The 22747-nt window shown below is 40.3% G+C and overlaps 2 protein-coding genes across 5 annotated transcripts in view; one reads left to right on the top strand and one right to left on the bottom strand.

Moving 5' to 3' along the window:
* The window catches only part of SH3D19 (SH3 domain containing 19), a 179796-nt gene that overhangs the window by 142463 nt on the left and 14586 nt on the right, over nucleotides 1-22747 (bottom strand). The window lies entirely within an intron of this gene.
* LOC122889588 (serine protease 48-like) lies at nucleotides 965-2908 on the top strand. The gene is made up of 2 exons (XM_044224881.1): nucleotides 965-1549; nucleotides 2261-2908. The coding sequence occupies exons 1-2, from the start codon at nucleotides 1246-1248 to the stop codon at nucleotides 2470-2472; spliced, it is 516 nt and encodes a 171-aa protein (XP_044080816.1). The 5' UTR covers nucleotides 965-1245; the 3' UTR covers nucleotides 2473-2908.

Raw genomic sequence — 22747 nt, 5'->3', positions numbered from 1 at the left:
TTTAGGCTCAGGTCATGATCGTGAGATTGAGGCCCAAGTCGGGCTCTGTGCTCAGCGTTCCGTTCCGTCAGCTTGAGATTCTCTCTCTCACTGCTCCTCCCTTTGCTTGCAATCTCTTTCTCTAAAATTAATAAATAAAATCTTAAAAAACAAAGAAAAAACAAATACAAAACAAAGAAAGTGAGAAGGAGGCAGAAGGAAACCCTACATCACCTTGGACAAGGGACAGGACATAGAGGTAGAAAAAGAAATGACAGAGTTAGGCACTATATTAGAAACTTCTCTTACTTTGTGCCAAATTATTTCCTAAACATCAGCCAGGGAACTGTCTTAAGCTTTTCTGGATCACAAACACAATCTGAGCTCTCTCGCTCAGGGCTACTGCTGTAAGAGAAGAAAGGTGCCATGTGGAAAGTAGTTCTAGGGAGAGGCTCATGTGAAACTGACGTCTCCAGCCTGTAACAGCTAGTGAAGACTTGAGGCCTGCCACCATAAGGGCATTTGGAAACAGATCCTCCCAGAATCAAGCCTTGAGATGAACGCAGCCCAGCTCAACTGTAGCCTCGTGAGAGAGAAGTTGGAGGCACCCACCTAAGTCACACCTGATTCTTGACCCACAGAAACTGTGAGATAAATGTTTATTTTTTTAAGCCTCTAATTTGTGATAACTTGTTATGCAACAACAGATAAGTAATATATATAGAAACCAAAACGGCAGGACTTTTTAAGAACAATACCAAAAGCTCAAAGGAAATAGAGCAAGAACTTCAGAATGCTGGGAGAAAATTATTTCCAACCCAGAATTCTACCCATACACAAATTATTGATCAACTGTGGGATAGAAAGAAGACATTTTTATATATACAAAGCAGCAAAAATATTACCTCTCATGCACATTTTCTCAGGAAGCCTTGGGAGAATGTGCTTCAGTAAAATCAAGGAGAGATAAACAACATGGAATCAATGGGGGGAAAGGGGACACAACACAAAAGAGAATTCCCAAGAAAATGGAAGAGAATACTGGACAAAACTCTGGCCATAAAGCATGTAAGAGGAGACCTTGGAGACAGGAGACAACAAAAGAAAGAGTGATTAGGAAGATAGGAAAGGAGAAACAGCAACAAATCAACCCTAGTCCAAGCTGAAAGAAGCCTGGTTCATTCTAGGTCTGTTACCACCCTTTCTTCCCTAGAGACTCAGTGCTACACATAGGCAGCTTGTTCTCACCCAGCTGTAGCACCTGGGATGCTCCATTTTTATTCTCCCTTTTCTATTCCCCTTAGGCGCTGGATTCCTTTGTTTTATAATGTACAGCTGGGATCCATTCAGCTAGACCAGACAAGTCAAAGTGTGAACCATCGTGTGTTCAAAATTATCACCCATCCCCAAACTCAACACACTACTGCAGACATCGCCTTGCTGAAACTGGTCTCTAGAGTCACCTTTACTTCTTCCATCCTGCCCATCTGCTTGCCCCGGATCACAAAGCAGTTGAAAATTCCAGCCTCTTGCTGGGTGACTGGATGGGGAAATGTTAAGGACGATGAAGGTGAGAATGGGTTAAAAAAAAAAAAAAGGGGGGGGGTGTTTTATCCATCCTCCTCTTTTTGTACCCACTCCAGAACATTTGCATTCTATGCATACCAATACAATGGCAAATACTTTTTAATAAAGCCCAACCATTGATATTATCTATAAGTCTTCAAATAAAATATCTTTTTTCACATTTACTATGTTTATTTTATTTACTTTTAGATCCTGCCTAGAGTCTAGCTACAGCTGCAAGAACAGATACTAACAATTTGAACAGATAATTACTTCTTTGAAAAAGGTTAACAAACTTATCTAAAGCCTGGAAGAGTCTAGTGGTTTTCAAAATCTGTTTTTAAAGTGTTGGGTCAGCTCTTTCCCAGAGGGCGTGACAAGAAATGATCTGGGAGCAGAAAAACAGGAAAAGAAGGACTTCAAATACTCACATCTTTACTGAATCAAACTGTATCCCAATTTCTCTTTATCTAGAACACGAGGAATACCCCACATTGGCACATCAGAAAAACCTTAGGACAAACTGAAATAATTTTGAACTACCCATTGTGTTAAGATAAAATTTACCAAAAATATTCTTGCATTAGCAAGTATGACTGCAAAGTGACTATATTCTGCTTTTGGATTCCCACAGACATTTCTGCTAATCATGAATGAAAGTCGCCCTTGCAACTTTCCAGATTGCTTTTCCTTTCATTCCTGTCTGTCTTTACAGATCCTGATTCTCCCTCCATTCTCCAGGAAGCAGAAGTACCCGTCTTTGACCGTCAGGTCTGTGAACGACTCTACAACCCAATCGGTTCCATGCTGCCAGAATCAATGCCAGTCATCCAAGACGATGAAATATGTGCTGGTGATATAGCTAAAATGAAGGACAGTTGCAAGGTTAGGGTTTGCTCTGAATTTTTTTTTAATATGAGACTTTAATTTTGATCTGGGTTTTCCTATATGTAAACAACAGTAGATTGGGAATCAGGAGACAAAGGTTCTGACAATAATTCTTGTGTTATGCTGAATTACTGATGAATTTAATTCTCTTCCACTTTTAATCTAGAGAAATGCTAACCATTGGTTACTGGGGTTTTCACAGACTTGTATATTTTTACAAATATATTAAGAAGTTGACATAGAACTGCCAACTTTATTTTTAAGTAAGAACATTGCATTCTACACTCAAAAGATGTCATTCCACTGTCTCCTGATCATTAACTGTCCAATGAAGAATGTCTTCTTCCACTGAGTGTGATGTGTTGTTTTGCTCTGATTGTTTTCAATATAATTACCTTCACATTTGATTGTCAGAAATTTGAATGTGATAGGGCACCTGGGTGGCTCAGTTAAGTTAAGCATCCAACTCTTGGTTCCGGCTCAGGTCAGGGGAAGTCAGCTTGGGATTCTCTCTCTCTCTCTCTCTCTCCTTCTGCCCCTCCCTTGCACATGTGCATGCTCTCGCTCTCTCTAAAATAAATAAATCTTTAGGAAAAAAAAAGTTTGAATATGATGTGCTAGGAGTGATTTTCTTTGTATCTATCCTATTTAGGATTCATTGTTTTTGTTTTTTTGTTTTTTGTGTTTTTTTTAATATTTTATTTATTTATTTGACAGAGATCACAAGTAGGCAGAGAGTCAGGCAGAGAGAGAGGAGGAAGCAGGCTCCTGGCTGAGCAGGGAGCCCACATCGCCCCTGTTTTTGTTTTTTTAATCTGTTCTTTTATCTTTTACCAAAACTTAAGAATTTTTTCATTCATGACTTCTTCAAATATTCTCATTTCTCTCTTCGTCTAGTTGAAACAGAAAGTGTAAGTTACATCTTTTGATATTTTCACACTGTCTGATACTGTTTTTTTGTTTTTTGTTTTTTACCTTTCTCTCCTCTTCAAATTGGATACTTATAAATTAATCTATATTCAAGATCATTGCCTCTCTCCTGTCATCTAGGTTTTAGTGTTAGGGTCATCTAGTGAAAGTTTTCTTCACATATTTTCACGTATTTTGTTTTTTAGTCCTAGAATGACCACTTGGGTTTTATTTCCTTTTCCTCCCTCCCTCTCTCTCTTTCTCTCTCTCCCCTTTCCTCCCTCTTCTTCTTCTTCTTCTCTCTCTCTCTCTCTCACACACACACACACACACACGCACACACATACTTTTCTCTAATTCTGCCAAGATGTTCTATCTGTATATTCATTATTTGCAATAAAACAACAGTGGAATACGGTTTCATATCCACTAAGATGGCTATTATCAAAGCAGACAATAACAAGAGTTGATAAGGATGTGGATAAATTAGAAACTTCATACTCCCACTGGGAATGTAAAATGGTACAGCTGCTTTGGAATTACTATTCTCAAAAGGTTATATACAGAGTTACCATATTACCAAGGAATTCCACTTTAGGTATACGCCCAAGAGAAATAAAAACATGTCCACAGAAAAAAATTACATATGAATAGTCATAGCAGCATTATTCATAATAGTCAAAAAGTGAAAACAATCCAAATGCCCACCAACTGATAACTAGACAAACAAAATATGGTCTATCCAAATAATGGAATAGTACTCAGCCATAAAAAGGAATGGAGCACTGACAGATGCTACAAGGATGAATCTTGAAAAAAGTATTCTTTTTTTTTTTTAAGATCTGTATTTATTTATTTGACAGACAGAGATCACAAGTAGGCAGAGAGGCAGGCAGAGAGAGAGAGGAGGAAGCAGGCTCCCTGCTTGAGCAGAGAGCCTGATGCAGGGCTCAATCCCAGGACTCTGAGATCATGACCTGAGCTGAAGACAGAGGCTTTAACCCACTGAGCCACCCAGGCACCCCTGAAAAAAGTATTCTAAGTGAAATAAGTCAAACACAAAAGATCATATATCCTATGATTCATATGTCCAGAATATGCAAATCCATAGAGGTAGAAAGCAGATTACCAGCTGGCCTAGGGCTGAGAGGAAAGGAGGGCGACTATTAATGGGTATGGGGTTTCTTGTAAGGGTGACGGAAATATGGTGATGGTTGAACAACATTGTGAATATACTAAAAACCACTGACCTGTACACTTTAAATGGGTGAATTGTGTCGTATATGAATCATATCTCAATAAGGTGTTAGGAAAAGAGACAGCAAGATTTAGAGATAAACCATCAACTACTATCACTATTATTTTATATAAGAAAGGATTATTTTAACATTTAAAAAGGCAATAAGAACCTAAGAATAGAAAAATAAGGACTGTTCATTAAATTGAAATAAATTTACCTTTAGGGAAATAATTCATCACATTAATTTTTCTTCTTTATCACAGGTGAGTATTTTGAAACTACTGATATATTTAGCTAAGGTCTCTGCCAATTTCAAATTCTATGATTCTAGAATTCCCATGATCTTCCCCTAATGCAGTAAGATGCCTAGCTCCCTCTAGGGTTCTTCTGCACCATGGGTTCTATTGCCCCATTTAAGGAACTCTCCACCTCTTGTGGCCACTTTCCTCTTCAAGGTCCCTTCTCACTACCCTCATGACCCCTATCTTTCCTCAGGGTGATTCTGGAGGACCTCTGTCATGTCATATTAACGGTGTATGGACCCAACTAGGACTGGTAAGCTGGGGATTAGGCTGTGCTACATCTCTCCCTGGAGTCTACACCAGTATTATCTACTATCAAAAATGGATTGAGACTACTATCTCAAGAGCAGAGGTCTTAGATGCCAATATTTTGGACTTCTCTGACTTCCTGAACCTTACTGTACTGCTCTTTCTGGCTCTCCTGGGACCCTTCTGTGCCTTTGGGCCTAACATTTTACCAGGAGAGTAGACAGTATAGCTAAAGCCACTGGCCAAGTATAGGGTCGGGGTTGGAACACAGAGAGATTAAGCCCCAGGAGCAGAGAACTCACAGGAGAGTCACTGGGAACCCTAGAGCACTTCATTAAAAGAATTAGAAATTACTTTTGTTTCAAGGTTCTTTATTCTGAAAGTATGTTTTAGTGGTTGGAATGTGAATAGCTGAGAAATGAGACTGCTGGTTTTGTACATGGCATTCTTTGTCCCTGACTATGAATCTTACAAGGCAAGAAAGGTGCCTTCTACGAATAAGTAATTATGGACACAGATAAAATGGCTACTGGAGAAGCAGCCAAGGAAGGAAGTATCTGTGAAGCAAAAGGGGTTAGTCCTCAAGGAAATATATTAAGAGCTGACTTTGGGGGCACCTGGGATTCAGTCCCACATTGGGCTCCCTGCTCAGAGGGGAGTCTGCTTCTCCCTTCCCTCTCCTTGCTGCTACCCCCACACTTGTGCGCTTGCGCTCTCTCTCTCTCTCAAAAAGAAACAAATTTAAGAAAAAAAAGAGTTTACTTTGGGTCCAAGGTTTTCATTATCGGCTTCTTACCCTGTCTATATTCCTCACTTCCTCTACTATCCTACATTTTGCCTCTGCAAGGGATCAAATAAAAAATGTGTATGTATAATTCAGCTCTGTGTTTTTCTGAAAATTTTAACTTTTTGAAATACCAATGTGACCTACTACCAAGAGATGGATTAATGCCATGATCTTAAGAACTGAGGTCTCAGGTTTCAATAATCCAGATCTTCCCAGGTTGTTTAATGTTATTCCAATAATAAAATATTCAAATGTTTAAAAAGGACAGGATAACGTCCCTTGCTTAACTAGCATGCTTGTGAAAGACCCGTGGATCCCCTTACCCAAGAACTCAACACTGCCACAGGATGCAAGCAGCAAGAGGTTCTTTATTGTAGCGCAGGCGCCTGCGGGTGGTCAGCAGCTCCTGCTAGCTGAGCACACCAGGCTGGGGTGGTGCAGGATTTTTATAGACAGATACAAACAAGTTTTGGATGGGGCAGAGCTGATTGGCTGACAACTTGAACATTTGAAAAAGGCATACTTGGTGTTTGCGGATTGGCTTTGGAGGACCCACGCGGGCGAAGAAAAAGGCGGGAAGGGGGAATGAGGAGGGGGAGTTGGACCTTATTACTCAGCAGAGATGCATCCTGCCTACGTGACTATGTGGCCCCCTGCCTATGCCTCGGCTATTAGCAGAAGGTATCTTGTTCAAACAGGAGACCAGTGTCACACCCTAAAAGCCAAGCGGTTACAAGAAGGCAAAAGAGCAGTTAATTAGTTAACAACTGGGGGAAGGGTCTTTCACTTCTTTTTGCTAATCCATCCCATGACCTACTATTTCCTACTTTACCTAGGCTTCCAGAAGCGCAGAGCTAAGTTAATCAATTTCAGTCATTATCTTTATCCTAGATAATTGAGTGTAATTCCATTCACATCCCTTTTAATTTAAATCATCCTTCATTTCTCATTTGAGTGAACGTTAAGTTTTATTGCATCTGTGTCTTTCCGAGTAAGTCAACTTTCAAAAAACAATTTTTGGATACACAAACACCTTTAATAGGAAATGAGGGTAGGTTTGGAAACTTAAAAATCCTTGCTAGCTGTTAACCCCATCTCTCTTCTGGACTGCCACTGCCACCCACGTCCTTTCCCTCACGCACACCTATGCTCAATGCCACTTACTCTCCACAGCATTCAGACGAGTGTTTTTTAAAAATAAAGATTAAAAAAAAATAAAGGTTTTTTTAATACATTTCTCCCCCCCCCCATTTTCCCTGCTTCAGCACTTCAAAGACATCTCCTTGCTCAGAGGGTAAGGACCAAAGTCCTTAAGAGGACTGACAAAGCCCTGCGGGCTCTGATGTCCGCCTACTTCTTCAGCCTCCGGGCACCCTGCTCTCCACGTTTTCAATTCTTCAAATGTTTCAAATCCCCTCTCAGCAGCAGGGCTTCTGCATCTGCTATTCCCACTCCCCTACCGCCTTTGCCTAGTTAATTCCTACTGTGCCTCCGATCTCAACTCACCCTTTACTTCCTCAAGGAAGCTGTGCCCAACTCTCCCGAGCAGATCAAATCCCCCAGTATATATCCTCATAGCATTATGGAGCCCTCTTTTGTAGGACTCCACACAGCTGTTAATAGATCATTCGTCTGTGTAATTGTCTAGTTGAAGTACATTTGACTTACCAAAATGGAAGAATTTTTGTTTTTGCCAACCACTGTATTCTAGTTGCAGTAAATACTTGTTGAACAAATGAATGAATGAGTAATACTCAACCTCTTTGTTTCCCCAACTAAGAACATAGGTATTTTGTTCATGAAGGTGGCCCAGAACCTGACACAAGGTCTTAACACAAAACAGACCTTCAAATATTAGTTAAATAAAAGAAGAAAAGAATGGGGTGCCTGGGTGGCTCAGTGGGTTAAGCCGCTGCCTTCAGCTCAGGTCATGATCTCAGGGTCCTGGGATCAAGTCCCGCACCGGGCTCTCTGCTCAGCAGGGAGCCTGCTTCCTCCTCTCTCTCTCTGCCTGCCTCTCTGCCTACTTGTGATCTCTCTGTCCAATAAATAAATAAAATCTTTAAAAAAAAAAAAGAAGAAGAAGAAGAAAATGTTTCAGTCCCATTCCCTTTCTCGTCTCTCTCCAGTCATAGCAAACAAAGGAGAGCAAAGAGCATGCACAACAGGCCAACTGGAAGGTTTCTATAGGCAAGAATTTAAATTAGGCAACCGCTGGAAAGACATAGAGGGCAAAGCAAAATGGCAACTGAGAAAAAAGAACAAAAGAGAAAAAAGGGGCAAGAAAGGAAATAGAGGAGAAAGCACAGACTAAAATCAAAACAAACAGGAAGAGAAAGCACACAAAAGTATAGGCCAGGACAACACAGCACAAGGACATAAAGAAGGTCAAGAAGGCCAAAACACTGCTTCCTATCATTTCTCCAGATTCTCAAGAAGACCTGTTCTGCAGCATGGGATCTGGCAAAATTCTTCTCATGAACCAAGAGGTGAAACTTAAAACTTCCGCAGGGACCAGACCATTCAAGGGGAAAGAATAAGATAATGAAAGAAGAGGACCACATGACCTCACTGTCCTGGCCACTACTGGTTGGATGTACCAGGGATAAGCAAGCCCCTGCGTAAACAGCTGGCCAGAAATGATAGGGCAGGTGGCCTAAAACCCTACCTGACAGATGCACTCAGCATTGGACAAGCCAACAGATCCCTTCTCCTGGGAAGTGTGAATACGCATCGTATAGAATTCAGCATGCACTCAACAGTACTGAGTGCCTGCCCCGGTGTTCCAGGCACCATTTGGGCCGCTGAAGATGCAGTATGTTCAACATATCAAGCCTGCCTTCAAGGAGCTTACATTCCAGTGGGGGAGAAGGACAATAATCAAATGGAAAATAAATGTTTATTATAATGTCATGTATGGGAAAGTCTGATAAAAATAAAAGAGAAGCAGCAGATAGAGGATCACAGTGGGGGATTCCATTTTAGATAGGGTGGTCAGGGAAATTTCCCTGAGGTGTTGACCTTATATAGAAGCCTGCATAAAGGAGGAAAGAAACAAACAAACAGACCAACCTGAGAAAGAACATTCCAGGTAGGTGGAATAGAGTACAAGGTTCTGAGTTAGAAGTATGCAAGGCATGTATGTGAGGAAGAACAGAGAGGTCAGCGCAATGCTGGAACACTGTGGGCAAAGAGGGAGAAAGGGATGAACTGAGACCAGAGAGGGTGTCAAAGGCAGGTCCTATGGAGTCTGGAAGACCCCGGTAAGGACTCTGAATTTTATTCTCAGTGCAACAAGAAGGCATTGGAGGGCTAAGACAAGGGGAATGATGAAAGAAGAGAAGAACAGAAAATCCCATACCGCAGCACATGGGAGTATGCGGAGGCTATGAGGGGATAGGGTAACAGAGAGGGGGTTCAAAAAGCAGAGGGAATAAGAATCTTATACCAAAGTACTATTAAGCAAAACACAAGGGCTGCATACAGTATCCTGAAGCATCAGTGAGGAAGGTTGGATTCCATAAGGCTGTGTGTTGTTGTCTACCCTAGTCCCCATATGCACTACCCTTACAATAGGGCCCTACAAACCAGGGTGAAGAAAAGCACAAGCCCAGGTTTCTTACCATCTACTTTGTAATTCATCATTAAGACACCAACCTAACTTCCCATTTGTCTTTTTCCCTTCTTACCCAGACCAATGTTCTTCTCCTCCCTTCATTTCACTTTTATCTTGAGCCCTTGATTTATCTGCCCTCTATCCTGATATACCCTTCTCTCATAAAGCTCAATCCACTTATTTTTGTCTACTGATTAAGAAAAAGAGGCAGTAAATATCTAAAAAGCAGACTGAAAGGACCCTAGGAAAATGGTTTTAAAAATTAACTGGAAATGGGTGAACTATATGATGTGTGAAATCTATCTCAATGCTATTTTTAAACAACAGGGAAATTTTTCTTCTGTTTAAATTAAACAAAAATGATTCATCTGTAATGTATTTGGGACTCTAGGATCTCCTAAATAATTCTTAAACTGTATTTTTTTTTTAAAAAAGTTTAAACTAACTACATACATTTTTTGTTTCAAATGCTAACACACAAAATGTAAAGCTTAACCCAGTAAGAAACAGCAACTGGTATACATTACGGGGGGGTGGGGGGATCAATAAATATTTGTATTCACACAACTAAAATGTCAAGTACTTACTGGTAACAAATTTAGTCAATGACACCACAAGTGACTAAATGGGGAAGAAATAAACAGGGACATCTTTACACTCTATTTTGGAGGGGGGCTCAGCAGCATTTCTGCTTTAAAAATCAATTTTAATTTGTAGAATACTTTATTCCTTGGAATATCTGATTTATGCTCCAATTTTCACTTTCACATCTTGAGGAATTTAACTAAGGTGGGATTTAAGGTCCCATTTAACAAATAAAGCTGTACAATAAGGCTGCTGAAAATCCAATCAGCAATTTTTCCCCTAAAAGTGGGGGGGGGGATTATATAGCTATTTCCAGATCTTCTATTAATGACAAACGGACTAGTTCAAGTAATCACCCATTTTTCCTTTATTTCACTGAATTGTGAAGTCACCCTCAAAATGTAGGGACATTATGGAAAAAGAATTCAAAATAATAAAATGTGGAGGTTGAACTTTGAAATTATTTCGACAGTGACTCTTTTATCTTTTCAGATGTTTGACTTAATTCTGAAGCTGTACTATTCTCCCCACCACATTTGATTATGCATAGTTTATGCATAGCTGGAAATCAGCAACCTGAGAATTTTATTAAACAAATGCCTTCTTCAGGAAAGGGAGGAAGAGGAAGGAGTCACTCAAAATAACCAGAGGTTAGACTGATTATATTCGCTACTGTCAACATTAAGAGAAAAAACATTATCTGTCATAAGAATAAAAAAGACTGAAATATTTAATAAGAAATTCTAATTGTCATTCAGGATAATCACCCTTGACTGACCCAAATTCTCTCCATGGCATCGTCTACCATGTAAGTGCTCATTTCCTCTCTCCATGTGGTTGGAAGAAAGTGACTGGGGTCTGTCCTGTGGCACATGACACCTAGCCCACACTACCTTGTTCCATAATTAACTATGAACACCCAGCAGTGAAGAGAGTAAGACAGGATTAGGGCCTCGGGCTCCAAAATGCTAAAAGCTTCTGATTTTAGTGAAAATTAGTGAGAAGAGGATAGATTCTAGATGCAGTTGGGTAAAAATGAGATAATACTTTGATAGGATTTAGATATGATGTGATGGATTGGATGTGGATGAAGATGGGAATGGTAACTGGGATACAAAGATAGGAAAGAGAAGGACCTGAAAAGAGAAATCAAGAATGAGTCTTGGGTTATTGGCCTCAGAATGGTCATACTATTAAATGAAATAAGGAAGGATGGAAGAGGAACAGATTTGAGGGGCTACCTAATCCAGTGGTAGGCTGAATTTCCCCAAGGATGTCAATGTTTGTAATGCCCAGAATCTATGACTGTGTGACCTTACTTGGTTAAAAAAAAAAAAAAAAGACAGACAGACAGACAGACTTTCCATACATAATTAAGTTAAACATTTTGAGATGCAGAATTTATGCTGGATTATCTGGGTAAGCCCCACAGAATCACAAATTTTCTTGTAAAACAAATGCAGGAGAGTCAGAGTCTGAGGTGTTTACTCCACTACGCAGAAGACAGAAGGACTGAAGCAGAAGGAAAGGAGGAGCAAAGATGCTATGCTGCTGGAACTGAGAATAGAGCTAGGGGCTACAAGTCAAGGAGTGTGGTCAGCCTCTAGAAGTTCAAAAAGGCAAAGGCACGATTCTCCCCAGAGCCTGAAGACCAGACGCAGACTTATAACACCTTGATATTAGCCCAGTGAAAGTGATTTCAGACTTTGACCTCCAGAACTGTGGGACAAGAGATTCATGTTGTTTGAAGGCACTAAAGTTTTACTAATTTGTTACAGAAGCAACAGGAAAGGAATACATTAATCTCAGATTTGAGAAGCCTATTAGATAACCCAACTAACAATACCAAGCAGGCAGTCTGGAGCTCAGAGAGGGCAAGACTAGAGAACTAAGACACACAAGAATGTTTAAAATATGGACCCTCTTATCCACACCCTTCTAACCCTACACCCCAAAAGAAAATTCAAGATGTTCAGGTATTCCTAGATTTACTCATAGAACCTGCAGAATATTTTAAGTAGCCAGAAGGCAGCTTATTCTAACCCTGATAAGAAGACTGTTTCCAGGGTGCCTGGGTGGCTCAGCGGGTTAAGCCGCTGCCTTCGGCTCAGGTCATGATCTCAGGGTCCTGGGATCGAGTCCCACATCAGGCTCTCTGCTCGGCATGGAGCCTGCTTCCTCCTCTCTCTCTGCCTGCCTCTCTGCCTGCTTGTGATCTCTCTCTGTCAAATGGATAAATAAAAATCTTAAAAAAAAAAAAAAAAAAAGACTGTTTCCTCCCTAAGGAGGAGGAAACCAAGTAACTCTTCATTTAAAAACAAAACAAAAAAAACTTTAAAAATTTGTTTCCCAATACTGTTTATTTAAAAAAAGAGAGAGGCATCTGGGTAGCTCAGCAGGTTAAGCATCTACCTCTTGATCTCCCCTCAGATCTTGATCTCAGGGTCCTGAGTTCTGGCCCCAGCAATAGAAATGTTACAGAAATATCTAACAGAGAAAGTTCAAATCCTCCATGTAACCACTGTAAACCACTGTATTCATCACTACCACCTTTTATACTCCTCATGCTTAAGGATGTGGTCAAGATGCCTCTGACTTCTTTTTAACTGTTTACTCAGATGTACAGTTGTGCTTTTTTTTTTTAAACCTTGCTTTAAAAAAAAATTGAGGGGCACCTGTGTGGCTCAGTGGGTTAAGCCTCCGCCTTCAGCTCAGGTCATGATCCCAGAGTCCTGAGATCAAGCCCCATATCGGGCTCTCTGCTCAGTGGGGAGCTTGCTTCCCCCTCCCCCTCTGCCTGCCCTGCCTCTCTGCCTATTTGTGATCTCTCTCTATCAAATAAATAAATAAAATCTTTAAAAAAACAAAACAAAAAAAATTGAGCTTACTTTTCAAAATTAGCTTACAATAACACAAAGTTGTGGTTACAACCTGCAAAGCCTCAGAGTTGAGAGATATTGGATTCATTTTATTAATAATTCCATGTAATTAGGCTAGATAAAAAGACACGATAACAGTTGATCAAAGAAATTTTCTGTCAGTGAATTTTTTTAAATAATGAAAACATTTAGCTTTAAAAACTAAAATCACTAGTTCATCTTCAAAGGCAAGTATTTGAATGTCAGGAGAAATCTCCTATCCCACTGTGCGTTCAATGAAGCTATTTTTACTTCTGAAATAGAGACCTAACATGAAGGACCTTGCAGAGACAGTATTTTAAAAATGTATTTTTTCCACATTCTTTTGTCCAGAAGCTGCTGAGCTGGTCATAAGGAAAAATATGTTAGGTCACTAAAAGAGGTCAAATAAATGGATAGATCTAAAATGGATACATGTTGGGGCGCCTGGGTGGCTCAGTGGGTTAAGCCGCTGCCTTCGGCTCAGGTCATGATCTCAGGGTCCTGGGATCGAGTCCCGCATCGGGCTCTCTGCTCAGCAGGGAGCCTGCTTCCTTCTCTCTCTCTGCCTGCCTCTCCATCTACTTGTGATTTCTCTCTGTCAAATAAATAAATAAAATCTTTAAAAAAATAAAATAAAATAAAATGGATACATGTTAAAACTTCTGAAAGCAGGTCACAGAGAAAGCAAAACAAAACGAAAGTCAATCTACCCTTCTTTGCAGCTCATCAGGCCTAACCAAGCTCTTCCAAGAAAGAATGATCCCTTGAGCATCCAAACAGGAGCACCCTTGCTGTTGGATCATGCTGCAAACTGTGCACAGTCAATGGGGCGCCTGGGTGGCTTAGTCCGTTAGGCTTCCAACCCGTTAGGCTTCCAACTCTTGTTTTTGGCTCAGGTCATGATCTCAGGGTTGTGAGATCAAGCCCCTCGTGGAGCTCTGCTTGTCCCCTTTCCCCTCCTCTCTGCCCCTCCCCCATTCACGCGATACTCCCGAATCTTTAAAAAAACCTGCACCAGTCAACTTTGCACAATATTTTTCATCAAGTGTTTGAATCTCTGTAAGTGGAAAACATCTACCAAATACCGTGTGAATTCATAAAATAGACTCTAGAAAAATCTTTCTTGGACAAATACTGTTTTTCCAGTCATGAAAATAAGCTATGCATACAGGATATATCTGGGAATTCCCAGGAAAAAAAGGTTCGAGGCCCCATTAAGAAATCTGAGCTTTAAGGGGAGAATACAAGGTACGAAGTGCTGGGGAATAACAAGGTCAATTTACATTTTAGAAAAATCACTTTGATGGATGTGTAAAGAATGAATTACAAAAATGCAAGTATGGAGGCAGAGAAGCTAGCTACAGGGCTGCTGCAAATGGTGAAAAATACCTGGACCGGGATGGCAGCTGCGAGGACAGAGAGAAGAGAACCAAGTCAAGGACTACATAGGAATGTATGTTCAAATGAAATTTGGTAAGAGATGATTTAAAAATATAAGTAATCGCGGTGGGGGAGGAAGTTAAGAACTTTACCTAGGTTTCAGGGTGAGAAATATAGATTAAAAACATCAAGAATCTATTAAAAAAAAAAAAGAAATCCAAACAGACACATTATATTTTTACATTGTTCATTTATTAAATAAGCCAGTTGAGAGAATCAGAATATATTCCAAAAGCTCAATGGGCCAATTTCTAGTTACTTATTAGTTACAGAAAGTTCATGAAAAAATAACACACAAAGAATCCTAAAACCCAAGTTTCTGCCATGGTTCCAGTCTCCTCACACTAGCAAACATTTTAAAGAGGGTGTGGTAAACGATTTTGTTCCTAAGGACTCACAGCCCTCCCTGGAGAAGGATTATCCACCCATTGAAGGTGCCAGGTGACTTGTGGGGGCCTTCTGCAGAAAGATTACACTTCCCTATACCACTAACATTGTTGGCCAAAGAAATGTGAGTAAAAGTAATATAAGCTACTTCTGAATAAAAGTTTTAAGAGGTGGCACATGATTTATCCATTGTTTTTTTTCCCAGGTAGGAATTGCTCCTTCAGCTAGGATCCCAGAATGAAGACGACAAGTGAGGCTAAGCTATACCTCACCAACTGAATATAATTGTTACAGGATACTGAGCTTTGTGATTGTTGATAACCACAGAAATTAACAACAAAACACGACAGATGTGTTTAACAAGTAACAATATAAGACTTATTTCCCCTCTTCCAGCTGAATTTTTCTGTTGATTTGCTAAGAAATCAGCGGATAGTTTAAAAAAAGAAAAAAGTTGGCCCAAGTACCCCAAAACTAAAAGAACTTTTAAACTGGAAGGAAACTTGATAGTCTGTTACAGCAAACTTTTTCCATAAAGGTTTAGAAAGCAAGTATGTTAGGTTCGTGGACCACATGACTGTCAGAACTACTCAGCTCTGAAGATAGAGCACAAATGCAGCCACAGACAATATGCAAATGAATGAGCATGGCTGTGTTGCAATAAAACTTTATTTATAAAAACACTGAGTCAGATTTGGCCCACAGAAATATAGTTTCCAGATCACTGGCCTAAATCCTTCATACTGTCAATGATGAATCTGAGACCCAGAGAGATTAAATCAAGGTCATACAACTGACTAGCTGCAATATGAGCATCAGAATGCAGTCTCCTAAATCTAATCCTCTAGAAAAGGTTCTGCTGGATCACAAGATGGAAATGACATATACAGGAAAGTATAAGGCAGAGAATGCTAAGGGTGGGTTTTGATTATATTAAGTAGCTTTCAACAGTTTAGTTACAAATGAGGATTTACCTTTCAAGTACTTATGGCTTTCAATAAACAAGTGAAAATCATAAGATTGAATAGATGAACAAATGATAAATAGCCAATACATGAAAAATGACCATCACAGGAAACACAATTATATACCTCCTTCCTATTATCATGTCCTCACTTTATCAATCACTTAATAACAGGACAACAATTGCTATGATCATTGCAATCCAACTCATCTTAAGGATTTTTTTTTTTAAGGGCATAATATAAGCAACAAATACACTAGACCAGTAGGCAATTATTTTACAAGGTATTTTAAATTTATTTCTTAAAGTAATACTCATTGGAGGAAACTCAAACAATACAGAAATATATACAATGACACACTCTACGCCCTCATCAATTCCACTCCCCAGAGTTTTAACACATGACTGATTTATATCAATCCCAACAGTGCCAACTGTGCAATCAAACTTTCTCTTGGGACACCTGGGTGACTCAGTCAGTTAAGTATCTGCCTTTGGCTCTCAGGTCATGATCACAGGGTCCTGGGACTGGGTCCTGGGATTGAGTCCCACATCCAGCTCCTTGATCAGTGGGGGGAGCCTGCTTCTCCCTCTGCTTGCTGCTCCCCCTGTTTATGTTCTGTCTGTCTTTCTCTCTCTCTCAAATAAATAAATAAAATCTTAAAAAAGAAAAAAAAAGCTACTTTCCCTTTCAGTAACAGGAGGAATATAGAGTTCCCCTGGCCAGATACACCTTAGAAATCATGTTTTTAAAAAAAGCAACAGAGAGATTAAGGATTGTCTATGGCCTGAAACTGAGAAAAGCATGCTGCCTATGCAGGGTTTAAATGCAGGGTCTTGACCCCAGCACAGTAACCCAATGAGTGAGACTCCTGAAATATTTTGATAATGTGTACAATACACAAACACTTCAAAACGAGTAACAATGTCCACACCTTCTCTTTTGGTATTAATTGGGAAAACTTGGCTAACTTGCTGATAAAAAGACTGACAATGAGATTTTTTAAAAATTCATACTTGAGTAATGTCAGTGAAAATGGCAGAGTAAGGAGCTCCAAAAGTCTGTCCTCCGTAAAATCAATTTTAAAAACCTGGCAGAAACTGGCAGAACCAACTCTTTGGGAACTCTGGAAACTAACCAAAAGCTTGCAACAACATCTTATTGCACCTAAGTCCAGGGAAACACTTAAAAACAATCTGAACTCTGGTTAAAGTAACAAGCTTTGTAACACTTTAACTTACCCTGGCTCCATCCTCTATTCTCCAATTCAGTGGGTAGCCTTGAAAAATAGCTTGTCTTCCTGGTACCAGTAACAAACAGAGTTAAAAAAAAGGGGGGGTGGGGTTTAGAATAGACCCTCATTCACAAATTGTAAGGCAGTGGACCCTTAAACAACATGAGGGTTTAGGATGCCAACCCTCCGTGCAGTCAAAAATCCACACAAAACTTCTGCCTCCCCCAAAACTTAACTATTAAAAGCCTACTGTTGACTAGAATCCCTACTGATAAGCCTATTAATATATATATTGTATGTTACATGTACTACATACTGTATTCTTACAATAAACTAAAGAATGCTACTGAAAAAAAACATTTATAGTACTGCACTGATCAAAAAACACCTGTGTTGTTCAACAGTCAACTGTAAAATGGGTGCCTTGAAAGACCAGCACAAAAGACTTGCCTTTATCTTGCTTAACTCAGAACTCTCCAAGTGCTAAAAAGTGGGTAGCTGGAGAAGTCTGTTGAAAATATTTACAGGTAAATAAATATATTAGTTGCTGCTACATGGGACAATGGATAACAGTTGGGGGAAACAGACTAACCAAAGACATTGGGAGGAAAGCCTGGAGAATAAAAAGCTTTGGGGAGTAAGGACTTTGAAAAGTTCCCCATATTCCTGGGAATCTAGAAAGCCCTGTGCATTCCCCGGGGCTCGGGGGAGGGGAGGACAGTCTCAGAAAAGATCTGAGAAGGCCCTAAACTCCCATCTCAGGCTGATCTTCAGGCTCTACACGAGCAGGAAGTGAAGGCTACAGCAAGTTGTACACTGCCTGGCTGGGCCTCGAGGGTATGCTTGATACACCCACAGAGCCCACCGCAAAGACTGGGAGATGGGGGCGGGGGCACTCTAGATATTTAAGGGAAATTATCCAATCACTAACTGACCACTAAGGTAATGAAACTGATACTTCAATGCCACACATCACAAAGAATACATAAATGTATACACAAAATGAGTTCAAAAAAGTCACTAAACAAACAATACCCAAAAGAAGCAGTAATAATAAACTTTGTGGGGAGAGAAGAATCTGATTTCCAGCACTGCTACACTGTAATATTCAAAATGTCCAGTTTTCCACAAAAAAATTACAAGAAATACAAAGAAACAAGAAAACATGGCCCACACACAGGGCGGGGGCGGGGGGGGGGCAACAGTCTAGAATATAAATGGTTCCTGTGAAAGCACAGACACTGAACTTACTAGACACTTTAAACCAGCTATTTTCAAGATGTTCAAAGAGCTAAAGATACTATTATCTTTAATAGTAAATTAAATTTACTATTTAATTTAATTTTGAAAAAATTAGCTACAGACTAGGAGAACTATCTTCAAATCTCACATGCAGCAAAAGATTTGAATGCAAAATATATGAAGAACTCTTAAAACTCCACAATATGAAAACAACCAACCTAATTTTAAAATGTGCAAAGACGATATATGGATATCAACTAACCGCATGAAAAGATGCTCAACATCATTATCCATTAAACAAATGCACATTAAAGCCACAATGAAATACTACTATACGTCTACCAGAAGACCAAAAACAAGTAAGAAAAACTTGCCAATACCAAGTGCTGATGAGGATGTGCAACACATGTAATTCCCATACATACAGCAATAATGCAAAATGGTACAGCCCCACTCCGGAAAACAGCTTGGCAGTTTCATATAAAGTTAAATAGGGGCACTGGGTGGCTCAGTGGGTTAAACCTCTGCCTTCAGCCCAGGTCATGATCTCGGGGTCCTGAAATCAAGCCCTTGCTTCCTCCTCTCTCTGCCTGCCTCTCTGCCTACCTATGATCTCTCCCTCTGTCAAATAAATAAAAAGTAAAAAAAAATTAAAAAAAAAAAAAAGGTAAACATACATTTACCCAATGAGCCAGCGAACTGGTACCTAGGTACTTACACTAGGAAAATAAAAATTTCTACACAAAAAACTATGCATGAAAATTTATAGCAGCTTACTCAAAATCTCCAAAAACTGAAAACTTAAATATCCTTCATTAGGTAAATGGATAAACTGTGGTACATTCACAGAATTCTACTCAGTAGTAACAAGGAACAGACTACTGATACAATATAACAATACAAATGAATTTCCAGGACATTGTGTTGGGTGAAAGGAGCCAGTCTCAAAGGTCAGATTCATTATGCTTCCATTTATACCATATTCTAGAGAAGTTAAAACTACAGACACAGAAAAACAGATCAGTGGTTGCCAGGGGCTAAGAGTGTAGGGAAAGTCTGAATGTAAGGGGCAGCACAGGCATTTCAAGGTGATGAAAGCATTCTCTATCTTGACAATGGGGGTAGTCTCATGAATCTATACATGTATTCAAATTCATAGAAGTATGTACCCCCCAAAAAGTCAATTTTTGTATATAATTTTTTTAAAGATTTTATTTATTTGAGAGAGAGAGAGAGAGAGAGAGAGAGAACATGAGCCAGAGAGAACACAAGCCAGAGCAAGCACAAGCAGGGAGAAGGGCAGAGTGAGAAGCGGACACCCTGCTGAGCGGAGATTGGGTCCCAGGACCCCAGGATCATGAGCTGAGCCAAAAGTAGACTCTTAATTGACTGAGCCATCCAGGCACCCCCATATATAAATTCTTAAATTAAAGGAGAAAAAAAGACTGCAGGGGTTCAAAACTTAGCTCCACTTAATTTCTCTTTGCCTCAATCTTCTCATCTGAAAAAGAGAATCTGACTTTGTGTTATTAGGGGGATTATGAGTTCTTGGCATATATTAAGCACCAAACAGTGACTGATAAATAAAATGTTTTGTTCAAACATGCCAAAAAGTTGATACTTTTTAAAGAACTACTACGGGAGTTAAGAAATCTAGTTTTCAACTAAATGAGCAAAGAACTAAAGAATACTGGAATTAAAAACTCATAATTCCACATTTCATTAAACATTCTCTGGAAACCTATGAAGTGATTAATACCAAATCACCTTCTGCAAAATGTGAACCTGTGTAAAACCTCTGAACATGAGCAGCTCTACTTTAGGGACGCAAACTTTGTCCTGTTTTCTGAAACAGTAACTACACTGCACTACTGAACTGGGCAAAAGCATATGACCGGACACAAGATTATTACACCTACTTTCTTGATAAAAAATTGGACACTGCAGAAAATAGTTTCCTAATAATTGTACTCAAAATATTCTTTGTAATATAAAATATAATTACATCTCCCAATCATCATTTTTGGAAAACACTTCAATTTCCTGCTATTTCCCCAAACTGCTAATAAAGACCCCTGGCTCTTAAACGTCAACAGGGCACAGTTTGGGTTGCTACCCGAATCTGTGTTCCCTTAAACTGCAATTCTAAGACCCCAGATAAATGCTTTTGTTTTATTTCGGTGCTTCCCCTCTCCTCAGTGAACAAAAGTTCACAGAATCCTTCTGCTCAAGGAGCTACTGAAAGGTATGTTCCAAGTACTACATTAAGAACTCATCATTCTACACTTAGAGCAAAATGCTCTGATTAAGACTCCCTACCAAACATTCCGTACCACCACCGCCCCTCTCCTGCGAGGCTGTCAAACGCCCACTCCTCCTCCCACGTCAGTCAGGTAGCGTGTGCAGCGCTGAACCTGCTGCTTGCTTTGACGCCCTGCACGCCCTCCTTCACTGGCCCGGCCACTCACTCCTTCCTCAGGGGCCTGTGGCTTTCAGGCAGCAGCGGCGGCTGCAAGTAAGGGTGACTCGTATTTTCCCAGGGTCACTCTTCTTACCTGAAAATCAGCCTCCTTTCCATGGCCAAGTATCCAAATCCACATTTGAACGTTAAAAGCAGGTTCGAGGGGGATCCAAGATGGCGGCGCCCTGGCCCGTGCAAGACGCGCAACCGTCTGAGGTGGCCACGCTGCGCTGCCCGCAGGCCCAAGGCGCCCGCAACTTCAAGGCCCCACAGAGCTGCTTTGCCGCCCCAGGCTAAGAAGACCCCAAAGGGAAGCCATGGGGGAAGGACTCCCAGCCCTGGACTTGACATCCATCTGCTGCCCTTTCAGACCGGAGCCCGGCACTAGCTGTACTGACGACACCACGCGGCAAACGACCTAAAGTTCTTCTTCTTCCTTTTTTTTTTTTTTTTTTTTTTTTTAAGATTTTATTTATTTATTTGAGAAAGGGCGGGGGCGGAGGAGAGTAGAGGCCGAGGGAGACTCTTCACGGAGTGAGCAGGGAGCCCAATGCCTGGGCTTGATTCAGGACGCTGGGATCATGACTTGAGCTGAAGGCAGACGCTTACTTAACTGAGTCACCCAAGAAAAGGAAAAGGAAAACTGTTAAGTTTCTTAGTGTCAGAGCACATCCTTTCTTCTCATCCATGAACAAAGTAGGAAATTTGCTTTCCATCATGGTGTACATAAGGTTCTGGGTCAAAATAAAACAAAAATAATAAAGACCACATTAAATCACTTCTTATAGTTCAATTCTATTCTATTTTGGCAGATATGTATTGACCATAAGTACCAGACACTCTTCTGAGTTATGAGGCTATAACACTAGGGGGGAAAAAAAAAGTAAGTCTCTCCCCTTATGGAACTCATAGCCGGAAGTAAAGAGCATTCAGGTCATGCATGGAGTTTGCCAACTTTATCCTCCACATTCTAATACTCCTCATAACATCCCCGAGATCTGAACTCCAATGTGACAGAAACAGCTGTAGGTGATTCTCAATTGTCCTACGCAGGTACCACACTCCCCTAGGAAAAGGGATCTGAGATGGGTCCAAAAAGGTAGCTATCTGTAGTTTGTCCTGAGCCTCTGAGGTAAACTGGCCTGAGAACCCTGCCCAAAAGGGTACAGGACAGTAGCTGGCCAACATACTTAAAGCCTCTTTCTTGAAGAAGCTGACTATAAGAAAAACAAGAGAGCCAATTCCTCAGTACCTTTAGAAGCCATGGAAGCAGACAAAAGTAAACGAAGTCCAAAAATTGTGGTATCACTACATACAAGTAACAGTTACCCCAACTTTGAAAGAAATATTCTCTGGAGTCACTATTTGCTATCAGTTTCCCAGAGCACACTGTATTTCCAAATGACTTCTAGGCTATTTCTAGTGTCTTCCAGCTTACCCCTGTATCCCTGTAATAAGCCTCCATCAGCTGAGGTTAGCCAAACAGGACTCTATTTCTTGCACTCTGAAAATACATAATTATCACATACATTGCTTTCCAGTTACTTCAATGATAGTGTCTTACAACATTATTTATGTTCAGCCCCGTTATGAATAAAGGGATTAAAATTCCTGTATAAAATGCATGATGGATTCTGATTATTTCTTCTGTTTGACTACAAGTCATCACAATATGAATTACTTAGGATGGAAAAACCTAACAGTTCAAATTACAAGAAAACATGCTGATACCACTCAACCTCACCTTTTTTTTTTTTTTAAAGATTTTATTTATTTATTTGACAGAGATCACAAGTAGGCAGAGAGGCAGGCAGAGAGAGAGGGGGGATGCAGGCTCCCCGCTGAGCAGACAGCCTGATGCGGGGCTCAATCCCAAGACCCCGGGATCATGACCTAAGCCGAAGGCAGAGGCTCCAACGCACTGAGCCACCCAGGTGCCCCGATCAACCTCACATTTGTTAATAGGACACTAGAGCAGTGACTCTCACTTCACACTG

This window comes from Neovison vison, chromosome 11, assembly GCF_020171115.1.
Source record: "Neovison vison isolate M4711 chromosome 11, ASM_NN_V1, whole genome shotgun sequence".
Classification (NCBI taxonomy): Eukaryota; Metazoa; Chordata; class Mammalia; order Carnivora; family Mustelidae; genus Neogale; species Neogale vison.
The sequence above is the reverse complement of the archived record's forward strand: the minus strand, read 5'-3'. Positions and strand labels throughout refer to the sequence as shown.